Source organism: Gasterosteus aculeatus, chromosome 17 (assembly GCF_964276395.1).
Source record: "Gasterosteus aculeatus chromosome 17, fGasAcu3.hap1.1, whole genome shotgun sequence".
NCBI lineage: Eukaryota > Metazoa > Chordata > Actinopteri > Perciformes > Gasterosteidae > Gasterosteus > Gasterosteus aculeatus.
In genome coordinates, this window is record NC_135705.1 from 895,141 (window position 1) to 917,163 (window position 22,023).

At 48.8% G+C, this 22,023-nt stretch overlaps 1 protein-coding gene across 2 annotated transcripts; it reads left to right on the top strand.

Moving 5' to 3' along the window:
• Nucleotides 1-17,862: 17,862 nt before the first annotated feature.
• nicn1 (nicolin 1) lies at nucleotides 17,863-21,073 on the top strand. Of its 2 annotated transcripts, XM_040204783.2 has the most exons (7): nucleotides 17,863-17,993; nucleotides 18,193-18,328; nucleotides 18,747-18,926; nucleotides 19,662-19,775; nucleotides 20,171-20,239; nucleotides 20,403-20,507; nucleotides 20,609-21,073. In XM_040204783.2, exons 2-7 carry the CDS (start codon nucleotides 18,194-18,196, stop codon nucleotides 20,648-20,650), a joined length of 645 nt encoding a protein of 214 aa, XP_040060717.1. In that variant the 5' UTR covers nucleotides 17,863-17,993; nucleotide 18,193; the 3' UTR covers nucleotides 20,651-21,073. The 2 variants fall into 2 exon arrangements, with proteins under 2 accessions (XP_040060717.1, XP_077948780.1); XM_078092654.1 differs by lacking the exon at nucleotides 17,863-17,993 and having other exon boundaries at nucleotides 17,996-18,328.
• Nucleotides 21,074-22,023: the final 950 nt, after the last annotated feature.

Here is a 22,023-nt window from a genome sequence, read left to right on the forward strand (position 1 = left end):
AACAGAACGAGTCCCTCTTCATTCAGGTCACTGATCATAGAACTGAAGTTCTACACCATTTAAAGAAAACCTCAGCTGCTTTTTGTACGTTCATCTAGAAAAAGGAAAATCAGACTGTCCAGTTGAGACACATCACGGTACGAGTTCTCAGCTTCTACAAGAACCTCCTCTCATGTTGTAGAATCAACAGATCTGCAGAGGCTCTTTAGCACAGCGACTCGTAGTCTCAGTCCGTGGTGGACAACAAGACGTCTCCGTGTGCCTGTTGGTCCACAAAGAGCAGACTTCACGTGACATGTGGCGACCAACAAAGTACCTGATCACTTCGGTGATCAGGTACTTTGTTCATCAGCTACTTCGGTGATCAGCTACTTTGGTAATCAGGTACTTCGGTGATCAGGTACTTCGGGGGTTCAGGTACTGCGGTGATCAGGTACTTCGGGGGTTCAGGTACTGCGGTGATCAGGTACTTTGGTGATCAGGTACTTCGGGGGTTCAGGTACTGCGGTGATCAGGTACTTCGGGGGTTCAGGTACTTCGGTGATCAGCTACTTTGAGGAGTTTCTTCTTCTGGTTCCTCCCCCTCTTTTTTGTCGACTTTATTTGAAAGCGCTGTATTACTACAGCTCCATTTTAAATTCAGTCATTTGGTGAAACCCAAACTTGTCTTTTAGTGTTTCAGAGAAAGCAACAGTAAGAAAAAAAGTCAACTTTTCTTCGTTGTGCGTTTCAGGAAAGACAAATGTCTGAGAGGCGAACGCACAATAGAGATATTGAAAAGCTTATATGTTAAAACTAATTAAACAACATGTGCACAATTCCTCCCCTTTGCCACTCTCACTACTCGCCGGCTGCCGCGGTGTAATAAACAGAATAACAGCGCGCCGCAGGGACCAAACAAACAAACAAGAAACAGCAAATCAACAAAGTACCTCATTATGGAGATGTGCGGCGCTGCTGGTGATCATTAGTGGGGGATATTAATGCAGACTGCTGTCACACAGGAAGACTACCGCAGTACTAAAGGCGGTCTGCCGAGGGGGGGGGGGGGGGGGGGCTCTGAGAAGACCTCCGGGCACGATGGACAACGTTTGTTCACATGGTACTGGTTTGGTCTTAGTATTCGATACTTGACTGAGGGTCAAATGAGCAGCGTAACAGGAGAAGTGTTGGACGGGTGGAACCTTGTGGAGGAAAGTGGGAGAGGAGATGTCCTCAAAGTGCTCGATGACCATCAGAGATCCTGAATGCTGCTGATGGGAATGAATGAATGAATGAATCCCGCCCAGAACACAAACATGAGCAGGGAGCACCGTTCCTGTTTGTTCAGAACTCATTTCACAAGGGGGGGTGTCATCCTGCAGAGTACAGACAGACCCCCCACAGGTTCAGCATGACAGTCAAACCCCAAACAGACCTCCCAGGTGAGTTCAGGTCATGTGACTCCAGTCGGCTCCGTCCAACCGACCTTCATTCACCTTTTCACCAAGTTCTGAGAAGCTGACGGAGTTTCCGTTCAGTAAAGCTGTTTGAGTAGCTGTGTGAAACAAGAGAGTGTGTGTGTGTGTGTGTGTGTGTGTGTGTGTGTGTGTGTGTGTGTGTGTCTGGTTTGGACCTTTGTCCTTGAACAGAACTTCCTTTGACAACTTGCCTTTTTTGTACACACACAATGTACACAGAGCAGATAATCCTGAAAACACACACACACACACACACGCACACACACACACACACACACACACACACACACACGCACACACACACACTGACTGAGATAAACAGGCCTCTTCTGGCTGTTTCTTCCCTTTAATCTGAGACTCGACTTCCCAAACTGTCAGTAATGTAAAATATGCAAAGAATGCCGAACAAACCGACGTGCCTCAACATCACAGCGACATTCCTGGAGAGCAGAGGGAAGAAATGAGGGAACGGTGGATGAGGAGAGGGGAGGCGGGGCAGTGAGGAGGAGCAGGTGAGAGGAGGAAGAGAGCAGAGGTAGACAGGGCAGGAAAGGAGGGGTGGAGATGGGAGAGGTGGAGGAGAAGGAGAAACCAGAGGAGTTGAAGAGGTGGGAAAGAAAGGAGAGGAGACAGATGGGTGGGAGGAGAAGGTGGAGAATGAAAGGGGAAGAGGAGCGTGACGACGAGATGATAGAGAGGGCCGAGAGGAGGAGAAGAGGGATGAACAAGAGGAATGCACAGATGGTGAGATGAGAGGAAAAGATGAAAGGATGGAGGCACACGAGGAGAGCGAGGGAAAGAGAAACAGGAGATGCGAGGAGGGACAAAACGAAGACGAGATGACAAGAAAAGACAGAGAGGAGGCGACACAAAGGAGGAGAGGAAGGAGAAGAAGGAGGAAGAACAAATGAGAGGAGGCAAATACACAGTAAGAGAAGAAGGAGGGGAAGGAAAGTACACAAGAAAATGAATGAAGTACGAGAGGAGACACCATGATGACCTCAGGACTCCCACCTGCTGCCCACACCAAGCATGAGAGCAGAACAAGACCCTTTGAGAGGGTTTGTGGTTCCTGAAGGGACCTTCTGTGAGGAAGTGTTGGTTCCCCTGCTGGTTCCTGAGGGTACGTGACGTCATGCTTTGAGGTGTCGGAAATGGAGTACTAGGGTTTAGTTGTGGAATGAAGAGGCGGCGGTGTATCAGGTACTGCTTTCATACAGTCAACAACAAGCAGTTCAGATCCGCCCGATCGGAATCAGAACGTCTCCACTTGTCGTCACGGTTACTCGTCTGTAACGGTGTGTGTGTGTGTGAGAGAACATCACACTATCTCCTGGGAAATCTGAGGCTTGGAGAGAAAGTGAGTCAATAAGGAGGAGAGCTCGTTCCTCCTCTGTGCGCTCCGGTCAAGGACACCGCAGGACGCGTCACCGGGGTCACAGCGGGGAGCCGCGGCTCGATACCCGGACACGGGCCGCGGGCGACGCCCTCGCCCGGCCCGATGCGCGCGGCATCAGCTCCAAGCGCCGCCACAACGTCTTCAGTTCTTGTGATATCGATTGAAACCAGTGATGTGTTCTCATGTTTGTGTTTGTGTTGTTTGGGATGGTTTGGTGCGTTTGCTCAGAGGAGAGAATGAGTCAGGTGGCCTCGTGACAACACAACACAGGAGTCTATTTTCATCACAGCTTCAGTCCAAAATAACCCTTTAAGTTACTTTACTTTGCTTTCGTCGGTAGATTTCCTCCCCGTTAGATGATCCCTCATTCTAAGGATGGCATCTTCTCAAACGTGGCTAGTCGTCCCACTGGTGCCCTGTAGTGTGTTCAGACACACGGATTATGCACAGCACACTGTGAAGTGTCCTTCCAGCAGCTCCCAGAGGGTCCTCTGCTCAGTAGACATCCAATATGGCGGCGCTCATATTCCCTGTAAGCACGCCGCCCGTCTCCCCGTCACACCTCCAGTCCCGTGAGGCAAGAGGCTTTCATAAGGTATTCTTAGTATTCCTTCATCCTTTAATGACAGCATGAGAGAAATAAAAGAAACCAATACATCCACCTCATTGCTTTATTTACAATGGGTTAATATTCACATATACAAAAGCACCCAATTAGATCTTTATACCACAACCATATTATAACTTTAAATTCAGATTTTACGCCGTTAATCGCCGCAACAATTAGTATTCACCTTGTCGGAGGTACATACACACATACACATACACACATACATACATACACATACATACATACACACATACACATACATACATACATACATACACATACATACATACACACATACACATACATACATACACATACACATACACACATACATACATACACATACACATACATACATACACATACACACATACACATACACACATACACACATACACATACATACATACACATACACATACATACATACATACACACACATACACACATACGCATACACACACATACACACATACGCCGCTGTTTTGCAGTTTTTAATTACACAAATTTTGCGACTGTGTAGCAAATGAATCTCTCTGTTTGAAATGTAAATTAACTTTAATGATCTTTAGCTTAATTGCAAAGCACCCATTGAGAGCGTGAGATATGACGGAGGAGAGGGGGAATAACAGCGAGTACATCATGAGACATGTGGAGACATATTTCACGACTCACAGAGGGAAATTCTCTGGTTCATCTTCACACTAAACAGCAAGTAGGGGAGTGAAGTGAAAGTAAACCTTTTTGACTTGTGTTGGGACACATCATCCCAACAGAGGCAATAACAGGAGATATTTACCTGTTTAATATCCTCTGCGTATTACCAGTGGCCGAACAGCTGTTACGCCCTGCTGCCACAAGACTGAACAGAAATGGGCTGTAATCTGTTTTCCAGTGAGCAGCAGTGTGTTACAGCGTCTGTGTGTGTGTGTGTGTGTGTGTGTGTGTGTGTGTGTGTGTGTGTGTGGATGGTACTGCCCCCCCCCCCCCCCACACTGTAATTCACCTGACGCAGACATCAGGCCGCGGTGTTGTACGGAGGCAGAGGTGTAGTTGTCTTGTTTAATGAGCCGAGTCCTAAAATGAGCTTCAGCCTTTAAACAGGAAGCAAAGTGTCCCGCCGAGGACACCGGACCCCTGAGTACTATGTTCACTGAGTACTATGTTCACTGAGTACTATGTTCGCTGAGTACTATGTTCACTGAGTACTATGTTCACTGAGTACTATGTTCACTGAGTACTATGTTCGCTGAGTACTATGTTCACTGAGTACTATGTTCGCTGAGTACTATGTTCGCTGAGTACTATGTTCACTGAGTACTATGTTCGCTGAGTACTATGTTCACTGAGTACTCACTGAGTACTATGTTCACTGAGTACTATGTTCACTGAGTACTTTGTTCACTGAGTACTATGTTCGCTGAGTACTATGTTCACTGAGTACTCACTGAGTACTATGTTCACTGAGTACTATGTTCACTGAGTACTTTGTTCACTGATTATGGAATAAAAAACCTCCATTGTCCCTCAGCAGGGAATCGATTATCGTCCAACAGCGTCGATGTTGTTCTTTGAAGGCCTTCATCCATTGTTCTCAGCTTGTAGATTTGCAGATGAAAAGCTGTGCATGCTCTCCTAGAAGGTCCAGTCTGACCGGTGGATCTTCTCCAGCACAGATGATGCAGGACGTGATGAAGTCTGCAAAACCTCGTCCCACAATTTTAAAGCGCGTCTTCTCCTTCCCCGCCGCACAATGATTGAGGCCCCGTGTAACAGGTGTGAAGATTCCACAGGTTACATACATGTAAAGCGTTTGTCTTCGCTCCTGCGTGTGACCTACTCTCTCCATGTCAGGTGTTTTTATAATGAGCCCAGCTGGATTGTTGCATGCGTTGTCGTGTTGCCAACATGACCTCATTGCACCAACATTTGGGAGGGGGGGCAAAGAACAGTTGTACTGTAGTTCCCCTAAAAGAAAAACAAATAATCGGACATGTTTGCTGCCTTGCCTCGGCTCACAAGTCAGATCGGCTCCTGTTTTTCACTCCTGACGAGTTGCCAGTTAAAAGGAATTCAGGAAGACCTTCTGAGGTTTTCATGATGCAAGTGATCAAAACGTGTTGAATCATCTGTGAAGATGTGACCTACCTTTGAGGCAAACCGGTTCCTGATCAGCGCGGCATCTTTACGTCTACAAAGAGATGGAGGTGACCTTCATCACTGCTCCGCGTGGTGTCGTTGAACTCGGTGACCTTCATTCTCCTTCAAGGGTGAATTCTCACCCGACAGCTTCAGTCATCAGATTCTTAATTGAGGGCATTTATTTTTCCTCCTAAATGTTTCTGCTGGTTACCAGGAAACTAAACACAAAGAGTTCCGTGTCAGTCAACCCGTTGAGATTGATGAAGCCGTTGAAGCGAGGCAGGTTCTTCAGTTTAGCATGCTAGCACGCTAACATTTCGATCCGAGCCGGTCATCAATCACTAATCAACTAAACCGATCGGAGGGAACGGTTCTCATTGGTGGAAGGAACCCAAACCGAGCCGCCTGTCACTCAGCTGGACACCGCCGGCTCCGTCCGTCCTTCAACCTGGCGGTGGACACGGCGCTCATCCCGTCGCCCGAAACGCTCTGCTGAACTCAATCTGGGAAGCCGTGAGACATCGTGGGGAATTCCGCCCGTTTATGAGTTTCACGGGCGGTGATGCATAGCTGATGTCAAAGTCACGCCGCTGAAAGTCAGACTCAAATAGCTCGACTTTTTAAAAGGCACCTAGCGCGTGGCTCACTGCGAGCTACTGTGGAACCCGAGTTGGAATGAGGCCATTGATGAAATGTCAAACATCAAACAACCCAAACCTGTCAATACACGGGCGTGTCTCCTTCTCATGGTAATTAAATACGGTGTGAAGCGACCGGAGGGTCATTAGCTAACCCAGAAACCTGCGTGCTGCTTATGTGAGACGAACCTCGGTGAAGGACGTCCCACTGAGGTTCGTCTCCTCGCGGGCGAAGGCCTCAGCAGCAGACTAGCTGACGTCAGACCTGATGGAAGCAGTTTGCCTTCATGGCAGACCGACTTTCTACGTAACTTTCACGTCCAGATTTGATTTATTGTGGTAACAATAAGGAGACGTGTGTGTGTGTGTGTGTGTCGGGCTGTCGCCCATGATGTGGAATGAGAGTCTCTCTTCGGGTAATTGGGAGGCGAGCTCTTGTCGACTTGTTGGCCTCTTTGCAATCATCACTCGTCAGAAGGAAAAGGCTTTTCATCTTCGCTATCAGTTACAACACGTGTTCTCATATCGTTCAAATGTTTTAGCCTTCAGTTGTCTTACACGTTTGTGAGTTGGTTATTTATTTAACTGTGTTGTTGTAATTGTCAGATATTATTTCACTGTTTAGCTCCGTGCATCACTTTGTTTTCAGGTTGCTGTTTGAGGGAAGATGTGGATCCCAAAAGGAGGCTACTTGTTCATTTGCTTGATGAAATTTGAATTATGCAAATAAGACATTATCCTATCAAATCTCCTAATTTCTAGAAAAGAAATATGGAAATTATTTTCAAATTGGTAATTGACATTTACGTTTTTAACAGAATGAATTTTAAATATCTCTTTGTGCACTTTAAACTTTTTTTAAATGTGTAAATCGTACAATGAATGACATGAAATATAGAACCTTGAGAATTTGTTGAGTGTCAGAATAAAAGCGTAGATGTGCCCATGAGACCCCCGGGGGCTCTGAGATGATGGATGTGCCAATGAGGCACCATGTAAAGGTAACTTTGGTGAATTTAGGAGGAATTAAACAGACAAACTGGGAACACAAATCTCCAAACGTAGCGTTGCACGAGAGGCCGCGGCGTCGCCCCATAACTCAGGTTTCTAATGATTATCATCGGTCTCTGCGGAGTGCGTGCAAACTTTAAGGTTAATAATTACCGTGTCAGCCTCGGCGGCTCGCCGCTGAGCACTCGAATGTGTAATTACCTCGTGTTATTTTTAGAGGATCAAGGAGCGTCATCCGTTCCCACGTGTCCTCACATGAGCCTTTATTCACGTGTCCACAGCGTCTTTTTCAAACCAATAGGACGGTTTTACAGGCCGAAGAAATGCTCCTAGAAGGAAGTCAGTTTACGAAAGTAGACTTTGAATGATGCTGATGAAAGGAAAAGAAGCAATACAGAAGCTGTAAATGTGAGGGAGGAGGTGAGCAGAGGGGGAGGAGGGGGAGGAGAGGGAGGACCTGCTTCTAAATCCAAACATCATCTGTCATTTGACGACATTTTCTTTGGTCAAAGAGAAGCCCGATTGATGCTCAAGGAGGCTCATCCACGATCATCTCTGAGTGCATCGTATTATTGACACTGTGAAGCTCCACAAAGTCCGTGTGATGGATTTAACGCGAGAAGTCGCTGAGAAAAAAGGCACCGATCTTTATTTTGGTGTCAGAAAGTGTTTGAAGTTTGAGATGATTCCACACATCGATCGTTTGGAGTATTGATCGCCCAAACGGAGACAGAGGAGCTTCTCTGGGAGGCGTGTGGGGCTCACGCATGCACACCCGACCAACACCTGGGAGTTGTCTCCTGTCATCGCCTTCACGCCACACAAGGAGGAAGCTGGATGGGACAAAAAGACACAGAACTAACGAGGGGGACGAGTCTTCATGTCCCTCACGAACACGAACAGGTGGTCACATGTGTTCCTGAGACGCCTTTACAGATGTGGACACATGCAACTACGTAAAGAGGTAAGAAACTACAAAGAAAGCTGCAGAGAGACTACAAAGAGACAAAGAGACCCCCCCCCCCCAAACATCCCCCCTGCTCGATGTGGCACATCAATAGGGAGTCGATGGCTGGAGAAGGAGAGAAGGGGCAGGAGGTGGCAGCAGCACAGCTATTGCTCCACCTGCTGATTGGGTTGTGCCTAGAATACCAAAGACCTGGGGGAAGACTCTGGGTGGGGGAGATAACGGGGGGAGATAGCGGGGGTGGGGGGGTAGAGAAGACAGGAGAGAGAGCTTATTGACTGCAGAGGATGTACAAGCAGTAAAGATTAGCTCTCCCTCAGAGGACTCTGCGTCTCCATGTCTCCCCCTCTGTTTGTCTCCCCCCCCTCTCTCCCGCTGCGCCTCCACATCTGGTGGGGGGGGGGGGTATAAGGATTGGATCGCAGCTTTTCCATCTTTCTATCCCGCGAATAACGGATGATGTTGGACAGAGGGCGGAGGCGGGGGGTTGATATCAGGGGGCCGGGGGGTTTATACTGGGGGGGCGAGGGGGTTGATATCAAGGGGGGGGGGGGGGGGGTGATATTGGTGGGGGCGGGGCATGAAGGAGAAGGTCAGCCGAGGAGGGAAGCCGAGAGAAATAAGGAAGAACGACCAAAAGTGAGAGAGGAAATAGCGAAGCGAGGGAAGGAGGTGCGGAGGAGGAGAAGGACGGGACGGGGAGGTCGACGGAAGACGGAGCTGAAGACGAGGGCAGATGGAGGGTGTGAAGGAAGGAGGGTGAAGATGAATAAGAGGAAGACAAGGATGACGGAGAGGGAGGAAGAAAGCGATGGGGGAGAGAGAACACTGGGGAATGGAAGAACAAACAATGATTGATGACAGCGTATCGGAGTGTAAGAGAGGAGGTAATGAGACTCAGACACCAGGACATCAACAGAGAGGGAGGAGGCGAGGAAAGGGCTTCCTAAAGGAGGAGATAAAGGAAGGAAGGGAGGGAGGGAGAGGGACAGGGCGATGCACACTGCAGCATCATCCCCCGATTCTCCACCCGCATGAAGTCCCACTGCTTGTTTCAATTCGTGTCTCTGCAGAGTTCTGAGAAGGACGAGTTGGAGGATTACGACCAAGCGAGTTCACCAGCGATGTGACCAGAGAAAGAGTCCAGAGCGCCGACGTAGCGTCACTATGATGCCTCAGACACAAGCCCACCCCATGGAATGGAAGGCCCCCGAAAGGCTCCCGAAAGACGCCTGAAAGGCCCCGAAACGGTCTCGAAAGGCTCTCGAAAGGCTCCCGAAACGCTCTCGGAAGACCCCCCGAAAGGCTTTCGAAAGACCCCTGAAAGGCCCCGAAACGCTCTCAAAAGGCTCCCGAAAGGCCCCCGAAAGGCTCCCGAAAGACACCCGAAAGGCTCCTGAAAGGCTCCTGAAAGACTCCTGAAAGGCCTTTCAGATTCTGTTTCCTGTGGTTACGGATTTATTCACTGCTTAAGCCGGACGCAACACACGACATTCCTCGTTTCCTGGTCAGTACTCGGTAGCAGGATCAGCCAACGTGTGTCTCCGAGCTGCTTCATCTGGCCCCATGCGGCCTGCTGGGGGCCCCTCGTCGCTTGTACCTCCCCAACCACCTCTGGCTCCTAGGAACCTTCGAGCATGCTGGATTATGTATTATGAAGCCCAAGAGGTCATATTGAAAGGGGAAATGTTTCGCACCCATCATGAACAATAAACCTGCATGAGGAGGAGGAGGTCAGGAGGTCGATGGCGACTGACTGATGACCTGCATAACTAGCGAGTGACTAACAACCAAAGACGAGGAAAGTCAACGGCACATAACCTCTCTGTTTGTTTGACAGCAGGAATGACGGACAGCTGAGGTTTCACTTCCTGTGTCGTCTCCTTGGTGTCGTTAAGCAGCAGACTTCACCAGAGACTCCCTCTCACTCACAGTCATTTGAGTGTGTGTGGGTGAGGGTGAGGGTGAGAGAAGGCCCTCGGGGGAGACAGCAGGTCCTTCATTAGCCAGCTAATTATTGTGGAGATGTGTGACAGCGGGAAGGAGAGAGAAGAGAGATAAACACGACGTTCAGTACATCGAGAGCCTTTTGAAAACACTCCACTGTCGGTCTAATTAGTCACAATATCCAGAAACATCTGGAGTAAGCTGGCACACCACGGACAAGGACTGCAGGGGAAGATTTCAAGATAGACGAATGAATGAATGAATACCCGTTTTGAGGATCCGTTTTTGCGTATTTGTGATGTAAAGATACATGGTGGTGTGGTTCTGGTGACCCGGTGGGACAATGATGGTCTTATAAAGGGCAGAATGTGACTGGGATGGTGTATCTTTCTAGGCCAGCCTTAATTACACACAAATAAGGTCAAATACACGTTTTTATGTCCACATTGCAGTTTTTAGACACACAAATGCTTCTGACTAACCAAACCTTTTTGCATCACAGGACACGTTGTTTAAATGTCTCCAGCTTGTGTTCAACAAAGAACTAATTTCAACCAAAATCTTTTTTTTAAAGACGGTTGACTTGGACCCAAAATGCTGACTCATCAACAGACCGCATGACTCATTACCAGCTCCCCCGCCCCCCCGCCGCTAATCCCCCGGGTCCCACAGCCGAGAAAATAAGGTCGACAATCTCCCATTCGCCGCCGTCCGCCTCCTTCTGAAAGGGGTTAAAAAAAAGTTAATAACCCCGAACCATCAGCACAGCGGAGAGAAAATGAGCCGGAGACGGACGTCTTCCAGCGCTGCAGCAGCAGGCCGAGAGACGTTATCATGGAAAACGAGACCATGGGTGTGTGTGTGTGTGTGTGTGTGTGTGTGTGTGTGTGTGTGTGTGTGTGTGTGTCCGAGTAAAAGAGATAGTGTGTTCTTAAAGGTGAAAAACAGAAAACCTGACTGAAATGCATCCCTGGACTACACACACACACACACACACACACACACACACACACACGCAGTCAGTCGGTGACTTTCAGGAATGTAACAAGGTGAAGCAGCAGTTAGCAAAGTTATTTCCCTGCACAGTTTTGCGTGTCTGTTCGAGAAATTCAAAACGTATAAAAGAAATAAATGGAAAAATATTCTACTGAGAACATATTTGATAAGCACATTACTTACTTTGTGCATATTTAATGTTATTTACAGGAAACCTGTGATGCAAACAAAGTGGAGGTTTGCTCACACGATACTTCCACACCCCCCCCACCCCTCCCGAAAACAGTGTTTCCAAACATTCAGACAGGAGTTACATCCAAGCTGTGTGTCCATCATGTGTGGTTTGTGTTTTCTGTAACTCACCTGTTTGGTCGTTTCAGGCCCCTCCTCCCTCACTGTCCGTAATGACAAGCTCCTCCCTCACTGTCCGTAATGACAAGCTCCTCCCTCACTGTCTGTGATGACAAGCTCCTCCCTCACTGTCCGTAATGACAAGCTCCTCCCTCACTGTCCGTGATGACAAGCTCCTCCCTCACTGTCCGTAATGACAAGCTCCTCCCTCACTGTCCGTGATGACAAGCTCCTCCCTCACTGTCCGTAATGACAAGCTCCTCCCTCACTGTCCGTGATGACAAGCTCCTCCCTCACTGTCCGTAATGACAAGCTCCTCCCTCACTGTCCGTGATGACAAGCTCCTCCCTCACTGTCCGTAATGACAAGCTCCTCCCTCACTGTCCGTGATGACAAGCTCCTCCCTCACTGTCCGTAATGACAAGCTCCTCCCTCACTGTCCGTGATGACAAGCTCCTCCCTCAATGTTCGTGATGACAAGCTCCTCCCTCACTGTCCGTGATGACAAGCTCCTCCCTCACTGTCCGTAATGACAAGCTCCTCCCTCACTGTCCGTAATGACAAGCTCCTCCCTCACTGTCTGTGATGACAAGCTCCTCCCTCACTGTCCGTGATGACAAGCTCCTCCCCCCATGTCTCGGTGCTTGTCCTGCTCCTGTCAGACCAGTAGGCCGCTGTAGCGCGTGGACCATCCAAACCTTTGATCCCTCTTGGGGGTCACAGAGTCCCTGAAGGTGGGAGCTGAGATCTCAGAGTTTAACGGTGCCGAAGGATCTGAGCGAGACGGGAACCGAAACCTTCAGTACTCTGGAATGAATTTAACCGCATTGAGACATTAAAGCAGGTCCTCCATTGGACGATGTAAGTCTGTGTTTGTCCCTCATCCTCCAGGTGTTACCCTCAATCTCTGGGAAGCCTGTTTAGGGCAGATAATTAAAAACTCATTCAAATGAGCCAAAGATGGAAATTCGTCACACACACACACACACACACACACTCACACATAATGGACAAACAGGGGCCCAGAACGCAGCAGACCGCTGTAATCTGTGACCTTTGAAAGTGTTGGAGTGAATCCATTAGACAGAAGGGACGAGGAGGAGAGAGACGAGGAGCACCAGGAGTAAACGTGACGGGTGGAGGAAGATGGAAATAAACGGACAGGAAGCAACAAACATCGCACATGGAAACCACATCTCGCTGTTATTCAACGAACTCGTTTTTACTGCTGGTTAGAAACTTTGTCACGATGGCGAAGGCCTCCAGTCGGACGGAAGCTCCAAATGCCGTCTGTTTCTTTCTGATCTTCCGCAGAACAAAGCAGGTGAAAGAATCAGTCCCGGGAAGTTGGGTTCACCTTCTCAGCGACACTGTCGGCGTGTAAATCTTTTAAACTTCCGTCCCGCGGAGCATTCGGGAAAGCGGCTCGGGTGAAAACAAACTGTCTGCATCCATCTACTGTGTTTACACGCCGCGCAGTCCTTTCCACACACTCACAGAACGAGTTCTTCTCAATCTCTTATTCAGCGCTGACACCTCAGCTTTTAATAACTCAGCTCCTTTGCCGTCGTCTGTCTTTGCTGTAAAGGAGCGGAGAGGCCTGCGACTGTGATTTACGGGACCCGAGTATAAAACACGGGGCTGATAACAAATGCATGGAAATAGAACTCTGCAGGTGTTGGCGCCGGTGGGTTTGTGCGCCTCGAAAGATCCCAAGATCATTCCTCTTCTTCTTCGACGACGCCACCAATCTCTTTCTCTCCCTCCATCTCTCCGGATGCCGTCTTTTTGTTTCGACCCAAATCCTTCACAGTTTTCTCTTCCTGTCGATGTTTTCCCTCCAAAAGCTGCTCGCATTCTTCACCGTATGATTAAGACGAAGCAGTTGTCAAAACGTCGAGCCAGACTTTGTTGAGAAAAACACCAAGATGATACATTTGCCAGAAGGGGAACCTATAAAACATGTAACATGCTGTGAATTTAATCCATCTATGGAGCTGGGAGGTTGAGGGCAGAGATGGAGGCATCAACATGAACATCCTCTTGATGTGTGTGTGGTGGAGATGCTCTTCACTGACTTCATACTGTATGAAATGAAGGTGAGGAGGCGGGTTGGTGAATTCCTTTTTGTTTGAACTTGAACTTCTTGTGATGATGAACAGGGGACGTCTGCGTCTAACTGAGGAACGCACAATGCAAAGCTCACACCACAGACTGAAACAAATAACAGAGCCACAGTCCCATTCCTTGGCTTTTTGTACTGGTTCACTCCCAGTTCAAAAACAGCAGGTCGTGTGACTGGATGAAATCAGGAAACACTTTTAATTTGTCTTTTTTCTACCAGTCGGTGATCTCAGAGACCAGATCATTGGGCTGTGAGGTGTGGACACCATGAGGACACCATGAAGACACCATGAGGACACCATGAGGACACCATGAGGACACCATGTGGACACCATGAGGACACCATGAGGACATCATGAAGACACCATGAAGACACCATGAGGACACCATGAAGACACCATGAAGACACCATGAGGACACCATGAAGACACCATGAGGACACCATGAAGACACCATGTGGACACCATGAGGACACCATGAAGACACCATGAGGACACCATGAAGACACCATGAAGACACCATGAGGACACCATGAAGACACCATGAGGACACCATGAGGACACCATGAAGACACCATGAGGACACGACATCGAACGAAGCTGCTGAGTTGAAAACACAACATTTATTCATTTAGTTGTATCTCAATTAAAGTTTTTAGTTAACAAAATAAAAAGTAATTTACTTTGAAATTCACAGGAAATCGTGGGAAATGAACTGTGTGAGCAAAGCATGTCTCTAAGCACCTTTCTACCATCCAACACGGTGGGATCACACGCGTCGCTCGGAAGCATCTCGGGTGGGAAACAGCTTCTCTCTGATCGGACTCATCTGACCACTAAAGTCTCAGAAGACAAGTCGGTGTGAGACACAGTCGCCTTTTCCCTTTTTCACAGAAACACCTGAGAAAAGACAAAGTATCCATCTGGTTGGAGAAATGACAGAACCGATAGCAGAGAAGGTCTGACAAGGTGGACTCGCTGAGCTCAAGACCACCACAGCCTTGTGCGCTCGCTGACCTCCGGAGGGGAACCCGGGACTTGTGCTGTGCTGTGACACACATGACAGGAACGTGACGGGTCCACGTCCTCTCCGCTCCGCCACAAGCAGTAAACCTCTCCGTCAACACCTCAGCGCCTGAGCTGCGGATGAAGCTGCAGCAGTTCCTGCTGATAACTGTTTGTTTGTCCTCTTATCTAGATCAGATAGTACGTAACAGCGCGCTCCGTGTCGCCTTAAAAGGATTTTCGGGTGCCAAACATTTTCCTTTCAGGGTATAATCACGCAAATCTTGAAACATACAATTATATCCTGGTAGAAACCTGCTGCTTCCTTCTTCTGCACATTTATCTCCAACAAATGAAGAAATGATCTGAATGCAAAGTAATGTCATCACCCGTCACGACCAGGTACCTTCAGAAGACAACGTGCACACACACCACCACACACAATAAATGAGCCAATAATAAGGAGCTGGACCCTGATTACAGCAGACCTGAGACCTCCGGACCACGTGTGTCCACAAAGCCTGCAGGTATGTCTGCGTGTAGACCTGCACGCGTCTTCTGTCTCTGCTCAGGCTCCCTGGAAAGGTCGGGTAGGGATTCCACCGGTGTTTGTCTGAGGAGCTCAGGGTGCAAAGCAAACAATCAGGGTCTGTGCAGCCGTGGATATTTGTCACTTTACTCCCCTTTTTCCGCTGGGGGGACCCACGGTTTCCCTTATCTGATCTAATCCTTTTTCCTTCACTTCATCTTCACTGCGCTGCTGGTGTGTGTGTGTGTGTGTGTGTGTGTGTGTGTGTGTGTGCACGGTGGCGTTAGAGGTCTTTAAGAGTCTGAGGCAGAACATCTGCTTCCAGGCCTCCGTAGCTCCGCGGTTCCCTTGAAGCCGGCTGACCTACATCACGCCGGGGTTCCAGGGTAATTCAGCTGCATGCATGAAACATCGTTTTTGTCCTGATTATTTTCATCTGCTGCGTGTCGACCGTGTCGTATGAGTCCGTCATCCACGCCGAAGAATCCACCAGTCGGGTTCCGTTCCGCTCTGTTAACCCTTCGCCTCCCCGCTGCCGTCCCGCTGTTTATGTTCTGATCATATTAATCTGTTTTTATACCACGAGGAAACATCCCAGTTCATTACTTGCAAACGCATTTGGGAATTAATGTTCTATGTTTCAATTCTCAAAGAGGCATTTTTATGTGAGCTGTGATTGGCAGAAAAGCCCAAAGATCTTTTTGCCTGCGCTGACTCTAATTTCTGTTTTTTCCTTTGCACTCTAAAAAGAATGGACATCCCAAACCTCCCAAATATGTGATTGTTATTTCTTCTGCGTGTTTCCCTTTGATTTCATCATCGTGTTTCGGTTCTTCACTAAATGTTTTCCCTTCGACTCCTTCAGAATAAAAGCAAACAAGGACCCGACAGCTCTTCAGCTCGGAGCCTTTTCAGCCTCAAACCGCTCAATCATTCCAGGTAGCTTTCATAACACGCGTGTGCTTGTGCCCCCCCGTCCGCTCCCTTTCATTCTCTCAAGGTCATTCTCTGCTCAAAGGTCAGGGCAGCGGGCATCTGTCAGTTACACGCCACCTCAGAAGCGTCTTATGTAAGATGCCCCCTGTCACAGACGTGCTTTACCCAGAGGGGGGGTCCAGGTTCAGAGAAGGACAGCACCCACCACGGGGGGATATGTTCCTGGTTGGTCTTATCGTGGAGAAACCAGACAGATGGCGCGGGCAACTGGCTGGAAGAGGAAAGGAGGGATGAGATGGAAGACAAGGAGAAGGAAGACAGTGTTCACAGGGTACATGGGTCTCAGTGGACATTGCTTCAAGGAGACGTGTGAGTGTCTCTGTCTTTGTCCCTGTCTGTCTCCCCCCCTGCCTCCCCTGAGCCCCTGCAGCTACATGCTCGCTTGCACGGACCATCTGGGAGAAAAGGGGAGCCGCGGTGCCAGCTTCCTACGCCGGCTGATCTGTGGGCTTTGGAGACCTTCTTCCCCTGCTTCAAACCCAATGAACACAATGGATGAATGTATGCCACTGTGTCTCCAGCAGAGAGGCTGCTGCTGCTGTGGACGCGAGGCGGACGGAGTGAGTGGCAGGTGCAGAGCAGCACTTCTCTGCCCACAAACATACATTTGAAATGTGAGCATTAAAGGAAATGAACCAAGACGCACCGGCCGGGTCCCTTCTGCTGTTTGAACATCACAGCGATTTGAAATGGATATTTAATATTTGCTGTTTTGCTTTGATGATGATAATGTGCTCTCGTGCTTTGTGCCAAAAGCATGTAATTAAAGTGAAGAGGAGGAAGTCGGTCTTTCCAGAGAGTCCTGGGAACTAAAACAAGAAACAATACCAAAGAAACAGGAGGTTTGCTGCTGGTTGGATTCTGGCTTGATTCAGTTCACAGTGCTGTCAATGCCAGTCAACAGTAATCTATAACGTATAATGAAATATAATGCGTTGATGAGGACTGGTTATTGCAGCCACACTATAAGCTACCCACGTAAACAGAAAGAGCTCCTTGTGGAAGCTGCTTCTGGGTCGGCTGTTTTTGCAGGAATCATTTCCTTCTCTTGTAGCTCGTCCTCTAAGCAGGTTGAGGTTTACTGCTGTGATGGATGTGAAATGCTCTTATCTTCGGGCTTATTTACCAATCCACCAGATACAATATTCTCCCGTGCATGTGGAGGCAATCTGTCTTGTTCAGAACTGATATGAAGCCTTCCAGGAAACCTTGTTTCAGTTTTACAGGGATTTCCTTATAAATAACACCTGATTTGTGGCGAAGCCGTCGTTTAGACCTGAATCTCATTCTGGTGCCCATGGGGGGGGGGGGGCACACGTCTCTCCTTTATCCATTCACCTGCAGGGACGAGACGCTGTCGTGAAGAGGTTTGGAGATGGAATGGGGGGGTAGAGGCCTCACTGGCCGGGATGGAGGTCTGAGGCGTAGAGTAACTCTGCCCTCTGCAGGGAGGCATCGCAAAGGAAACACACACATACATAAACCGTATTAATAATGTAATTATTGTAACAAGCTCATCTGTTTGGAACCACAGGAAGCCGTTTGTTCATTCTCCTCTCTGGTGGAGGACGGAGCATCGCGCTCACACACGCGAAACACTGGCGGCGTTCGCCCGATCGAACAGGAAGCAGCAGCATAGCGACAGTTTTACAAAGACGCTACTGTCCCTTTAAGACGCCCCCGTCTCCTTGGTTACAGACCGGAAGTGACGGCGCGCCTTTAGCGTGTCCACATATGCGACTTCGAACATTTCCGTCCAGCTTTTCTCCTCGGCGTCCCGTGACGGCGTCCCGTGACCTCGCTCCCCCCCCACGAAGAGGTGAGTCCCGAATCCACGCCGCGTCACGTGACGTCACGCGCCGCGTGCATTCATTCCTCCGTCAGCCCCTCTCTGCTAGCTGGCGTGCTAACGCGTGCTAGCTGTCCGCGAGAGTCGCTGTCCATGGTGCTAGCAGAGAGAGACAGAGAGACAGAGACAGACACCTAATGTGTGCGTGACCCCCCCCTTGTGTCCCGAGGATGAGCGCGGAGGACAGGAGGCCCGCCAGCTGCAGCATCAAGCCGCCGGTCTACCTGCACATCGGGGACGCGGACGCGGCGCACTCCGGTGTGTGCGTGCTGGATGTCTGTCTCCCCCTCGGAAAGCCCGTGGACGTAAGCCCCGCCCCGCCGAGACGCGCGTGAGGAGACAGAATCTGTCCCGTGGTCCATTTGACGCGTCGCAGAGGACACGTCGTCGTGTGACACAATAACACGAAGCTCGAAGTGTTCGTGCGTTACAGCAGCGACTCGCTACACAAAATACCTCAGTTTCATTCTCTTTGCTAAAATCAACCGTCAAAGTACCATTTTCTACATACATGTTGACACTTGAGACATTTGGAGGTGTTGACTTTAGTCCTGGTTAGTTTAAAGCCGAGGGACTCAGAGACAGCAGGAAACGAGGCTGGTTGCGTGTTCTGGTTCCACACTGGATCATCATGACTCAAACATGCTGCACAGTCCACATGAACGAGTGGCGCACAAAGATGACGTGGCAGTTATGGCGTTTCTTTCGTTTCGGCTGTTTCAGATTCAGGAAATCACCTTTAAGAACTACTACACGGCCTACGTGACCGTCCGCCTGCTGAGGAGGAGCCCCGGGCACGAGGCCCCCGCCAAGTGGAGCACGGCCCTGAGGGACCTGCCGCTGATGGACAACCCCCACACCGAGGGGGGCTCCCAGGACTACTGCTCCGTCCACAGGGCGCAGGTAGGGAGGTGGGTCTGTTTGGGACAACAAACGGCAAACCTGTGTTTCTAGAACAAACAGATCACGTCTCAAAGCTGCGTTCTCTGTAGTGACCAGCAGGGGGCGACTCCTCTGCTCCCATAGACGTCTATGAGGAAATGACTCAAATGGTCAAACAGACCATAAAGAGGGGACGCTTCAGGACGAGCTCCACCTCTTCTAGAGTTTACACATCCCTCCTGTTGTGGATTAATTTATTCGCAGCTTTAACTATTTCCTAACTCTCTGTCCCTCCTGTTCTGTCTCATGAGACCTTTGTCCCACTGCTGTCTCTACACCTCCTTAGTGTCACGATCACTCCTGTCTTTCCACATCTGTGCACCCTCGTTAACTCATCTACCTGATATAGAAATATTTCTCTACCTACACAACACCCGTGAAATGATGATAACATGAGTATATTTTCCCTCGACAGCCCTGAATGTATTTCAATGTGAGTTGTGAGCGGGCCAAAGACAGGCTGTGATTGGTCCTGTCTGACGGGTCCGAGTGATGAAGACGTGTGTGAATGTGAGGTGATGGTCAGAGTTGCTCTACAGTGTTTAATCCCCTTGTTGTGTTGCTGTTGGTCTCGAGCTCATTTGTATGCAGACTAAGACTGATTGTGAGTCGCTTCTCCCGTCCTCATTGTATGTGACACTGCTTCTGTGCACGAGCTGCTCCTCATGATTCAGAACCTTGACGCCGTGTGACCAGATGCAGGTGGAGCCAGATCATGTGACCTCGGTGAGACTGATCCTGAGACAGCCGTCCTCGGCCTGGCTCACCTTCAGCCTGGAGCAGATCCAAATATTCCCCCAGGTGCCGCCGGTCAGTTCTGGCTTCATCTCTTGTTTGATAACTGAGAAGAACGAGTACTCACAACCTTTAGAAGTATTTTACATAAATGGTTTCATTTGGGGGGAGGCTTGTTCAGGGGTCAGCTGCCTGTAGGTCCTACTGTGTCAGTTAAACCTGCGTTCCCACTTAAGCTGAAGAACTCCAGAAGCAAATGATCTGATGACCAAATGGCAAAGCTGACGTATCAGAACAGCAACGCTCATAGAAGTAACACAAGCACATTGACTGACACACGTCCAGTGGTGCAGGTGGAGTCAGACGGGGAGAGCAGGTGGTGTCGTCTTCATTCAGCCAGCAGGGGACCAAAGGGAAGCTTCCTCCATCTGTGACTATAACCTTTGACTGTGAGCCATTTAAACCCCCAGAACCCAGAGAAGGAGGTTTCTGATTGGCTGTCTGACCTGACGCTGGGCGACCAGCACCCGGACCTGGAGGTGTGTGTGTGTGTGTGTGTGTGGTCAGTTGATAATCATTGTCGTATTGTCTGAAATAAGTTGGATTGGATATGTGAGGTGGGTGGACTCTGCTGTTGTCAATCTGCAGCAGTAAATAGTGAACAGTAATACACATGTTTGGTACTTCCTGTGGGTCTCCCAGGGCCTCCCGGACCCCCAGACTGTGTCATCCAGCCTCCAGCAGATGTGGGCTCTGACCGAGGTGATGCAGAGCAACCAGACCAGCGCCTCCATCGGACGGTATGATGTGAGTGTGACCGCCTGCTCCTCCTATAGCCTCATTTATTAATATATATACATATGTGTGTAGTCTTGCATAGAGACTCGAGGGCTGTTTCGTGTCTCCAGGTGGACGGGTGCTACGACATCAAGCTGCTCTCCCTGACGTGAGGCCTCCTGGCGCCGCGTGGGACTCGCTTTGTATGAAGAGCGACCGTCCCAGAGACGAACATGGACCAAGTGTTGCGTGTTAGTTGCTGGAATTGCAATGCATGATGGGACATTTCCTGTGTAATGAGACAGTTGTAACATGCTCGGCACTACCAGGACATCCACATTAGAAATAACCAGAGCGTCACGCTCAGCTGTTATTCATTCATTCATTCTGCACTGACCTCATTGGACGAGCTCTCACGCTTCCTGTGTGTGGATCCTCACACGCTGGGATTTTCTTTAGGCTTTTTACTAAAATGTTCACTACATTTCCTCTACATGTTGTCATTTCTGATTCAAACCTCTTTGTTGCTGTTATTGTCGCGCAACATTTCTGTATCGTCTGTGGTGGAAATAATAAATAAAGTTCTATGAATGTAATCCTGAACAGTCGCCTCTCTCAGACTATTATCCAACACACGCTGAGTAAAGAACGGGACTTTTCTCATTCACTCATCAGTGAGTGTGTGAAAATCAATGTCTTCATGTGGGAGACACTTTTAGCAATGGTGTTCAGAATAGAAAGTAAATTCTATACAATATGAAGAAGTGCAATTGTCCGTCCAAGCCTCCATGAGAGCGATGGACCGGTCCGATCTGGTGTCGGCTGACTTTACTACTTTAGGAAATCAATATTAAAGAAATAGAAGTTAATGTGCTGAATGTGCATAAAACGTAACATAGGACCACATAAGAGCTTAGTGGTGCGTAAGTGGAGCCGGATAGAATGTGGTACCAACTCACTACTTCATGCTTCCTCCACAACAAATGTCAGGGGCAGAAAATATCAAACTTTTGCCTTCATCAATTCCAAGATGTCGTTCACCGTGTCTCATGCTGCGTTCACACCACTGACACGTGCGCAGATACTACACGCTACTCTGAAGCTGTTATTTTAGTTGCAGAGAGAGAAACCCTGTGAGAGGCAACACTACTTTGGCTTCATACCATTAGAATCATACTCTGGTGGGTCGGGGACGTGGAACGGACCTGCTCATAAAACCTCCATCTTATCTACTTATTGGTGGAGCTCACCTCTTCTCCCCGGTCTGGATGAGTGACCCTGAGGCAGCTTCCAGCACTCTGACCACAGAGCTGATGCTAATTCTACATCCTACACTAATTCTACATTCTACACTAATTCTACATTCTACACTAATTCTACATTCTACACTAATTCTACATTCTACACTAAATCTACATTATACAGTAATTCTACATTCTACACTAATTCTACAGTAATTCTACATTCTACACTAATTCAACATTCTACAGTAATTCTACACTAGTTCTACATTCTACACTAATTCTACAGTAATTCTACATTCTAC

Coding starts and splice junctions, on each gene's coding strand:
- nicn1 (XM_040204783.2), top strand. CDS start 18,194: ATGAGCGCGGAGGACAGGAGGCCCGCCAGCTGCAGCATCAAGCCGCCG. Junction 19,776..20,170: donor TATTCCCCCAGGTGCCGCCG/GTCAGTTCTGGC, acceptor TTAAACCCCCAG/AACCCAGAGAAGGAGGTTTC. Junction 20,240..20,402: donor ACCAGCACCCGGACCTGGAG/GTGTGTGTGTGT, acceptor TGGGTCTCCCAG/GGCCTCCCGGACCCCCAGAC.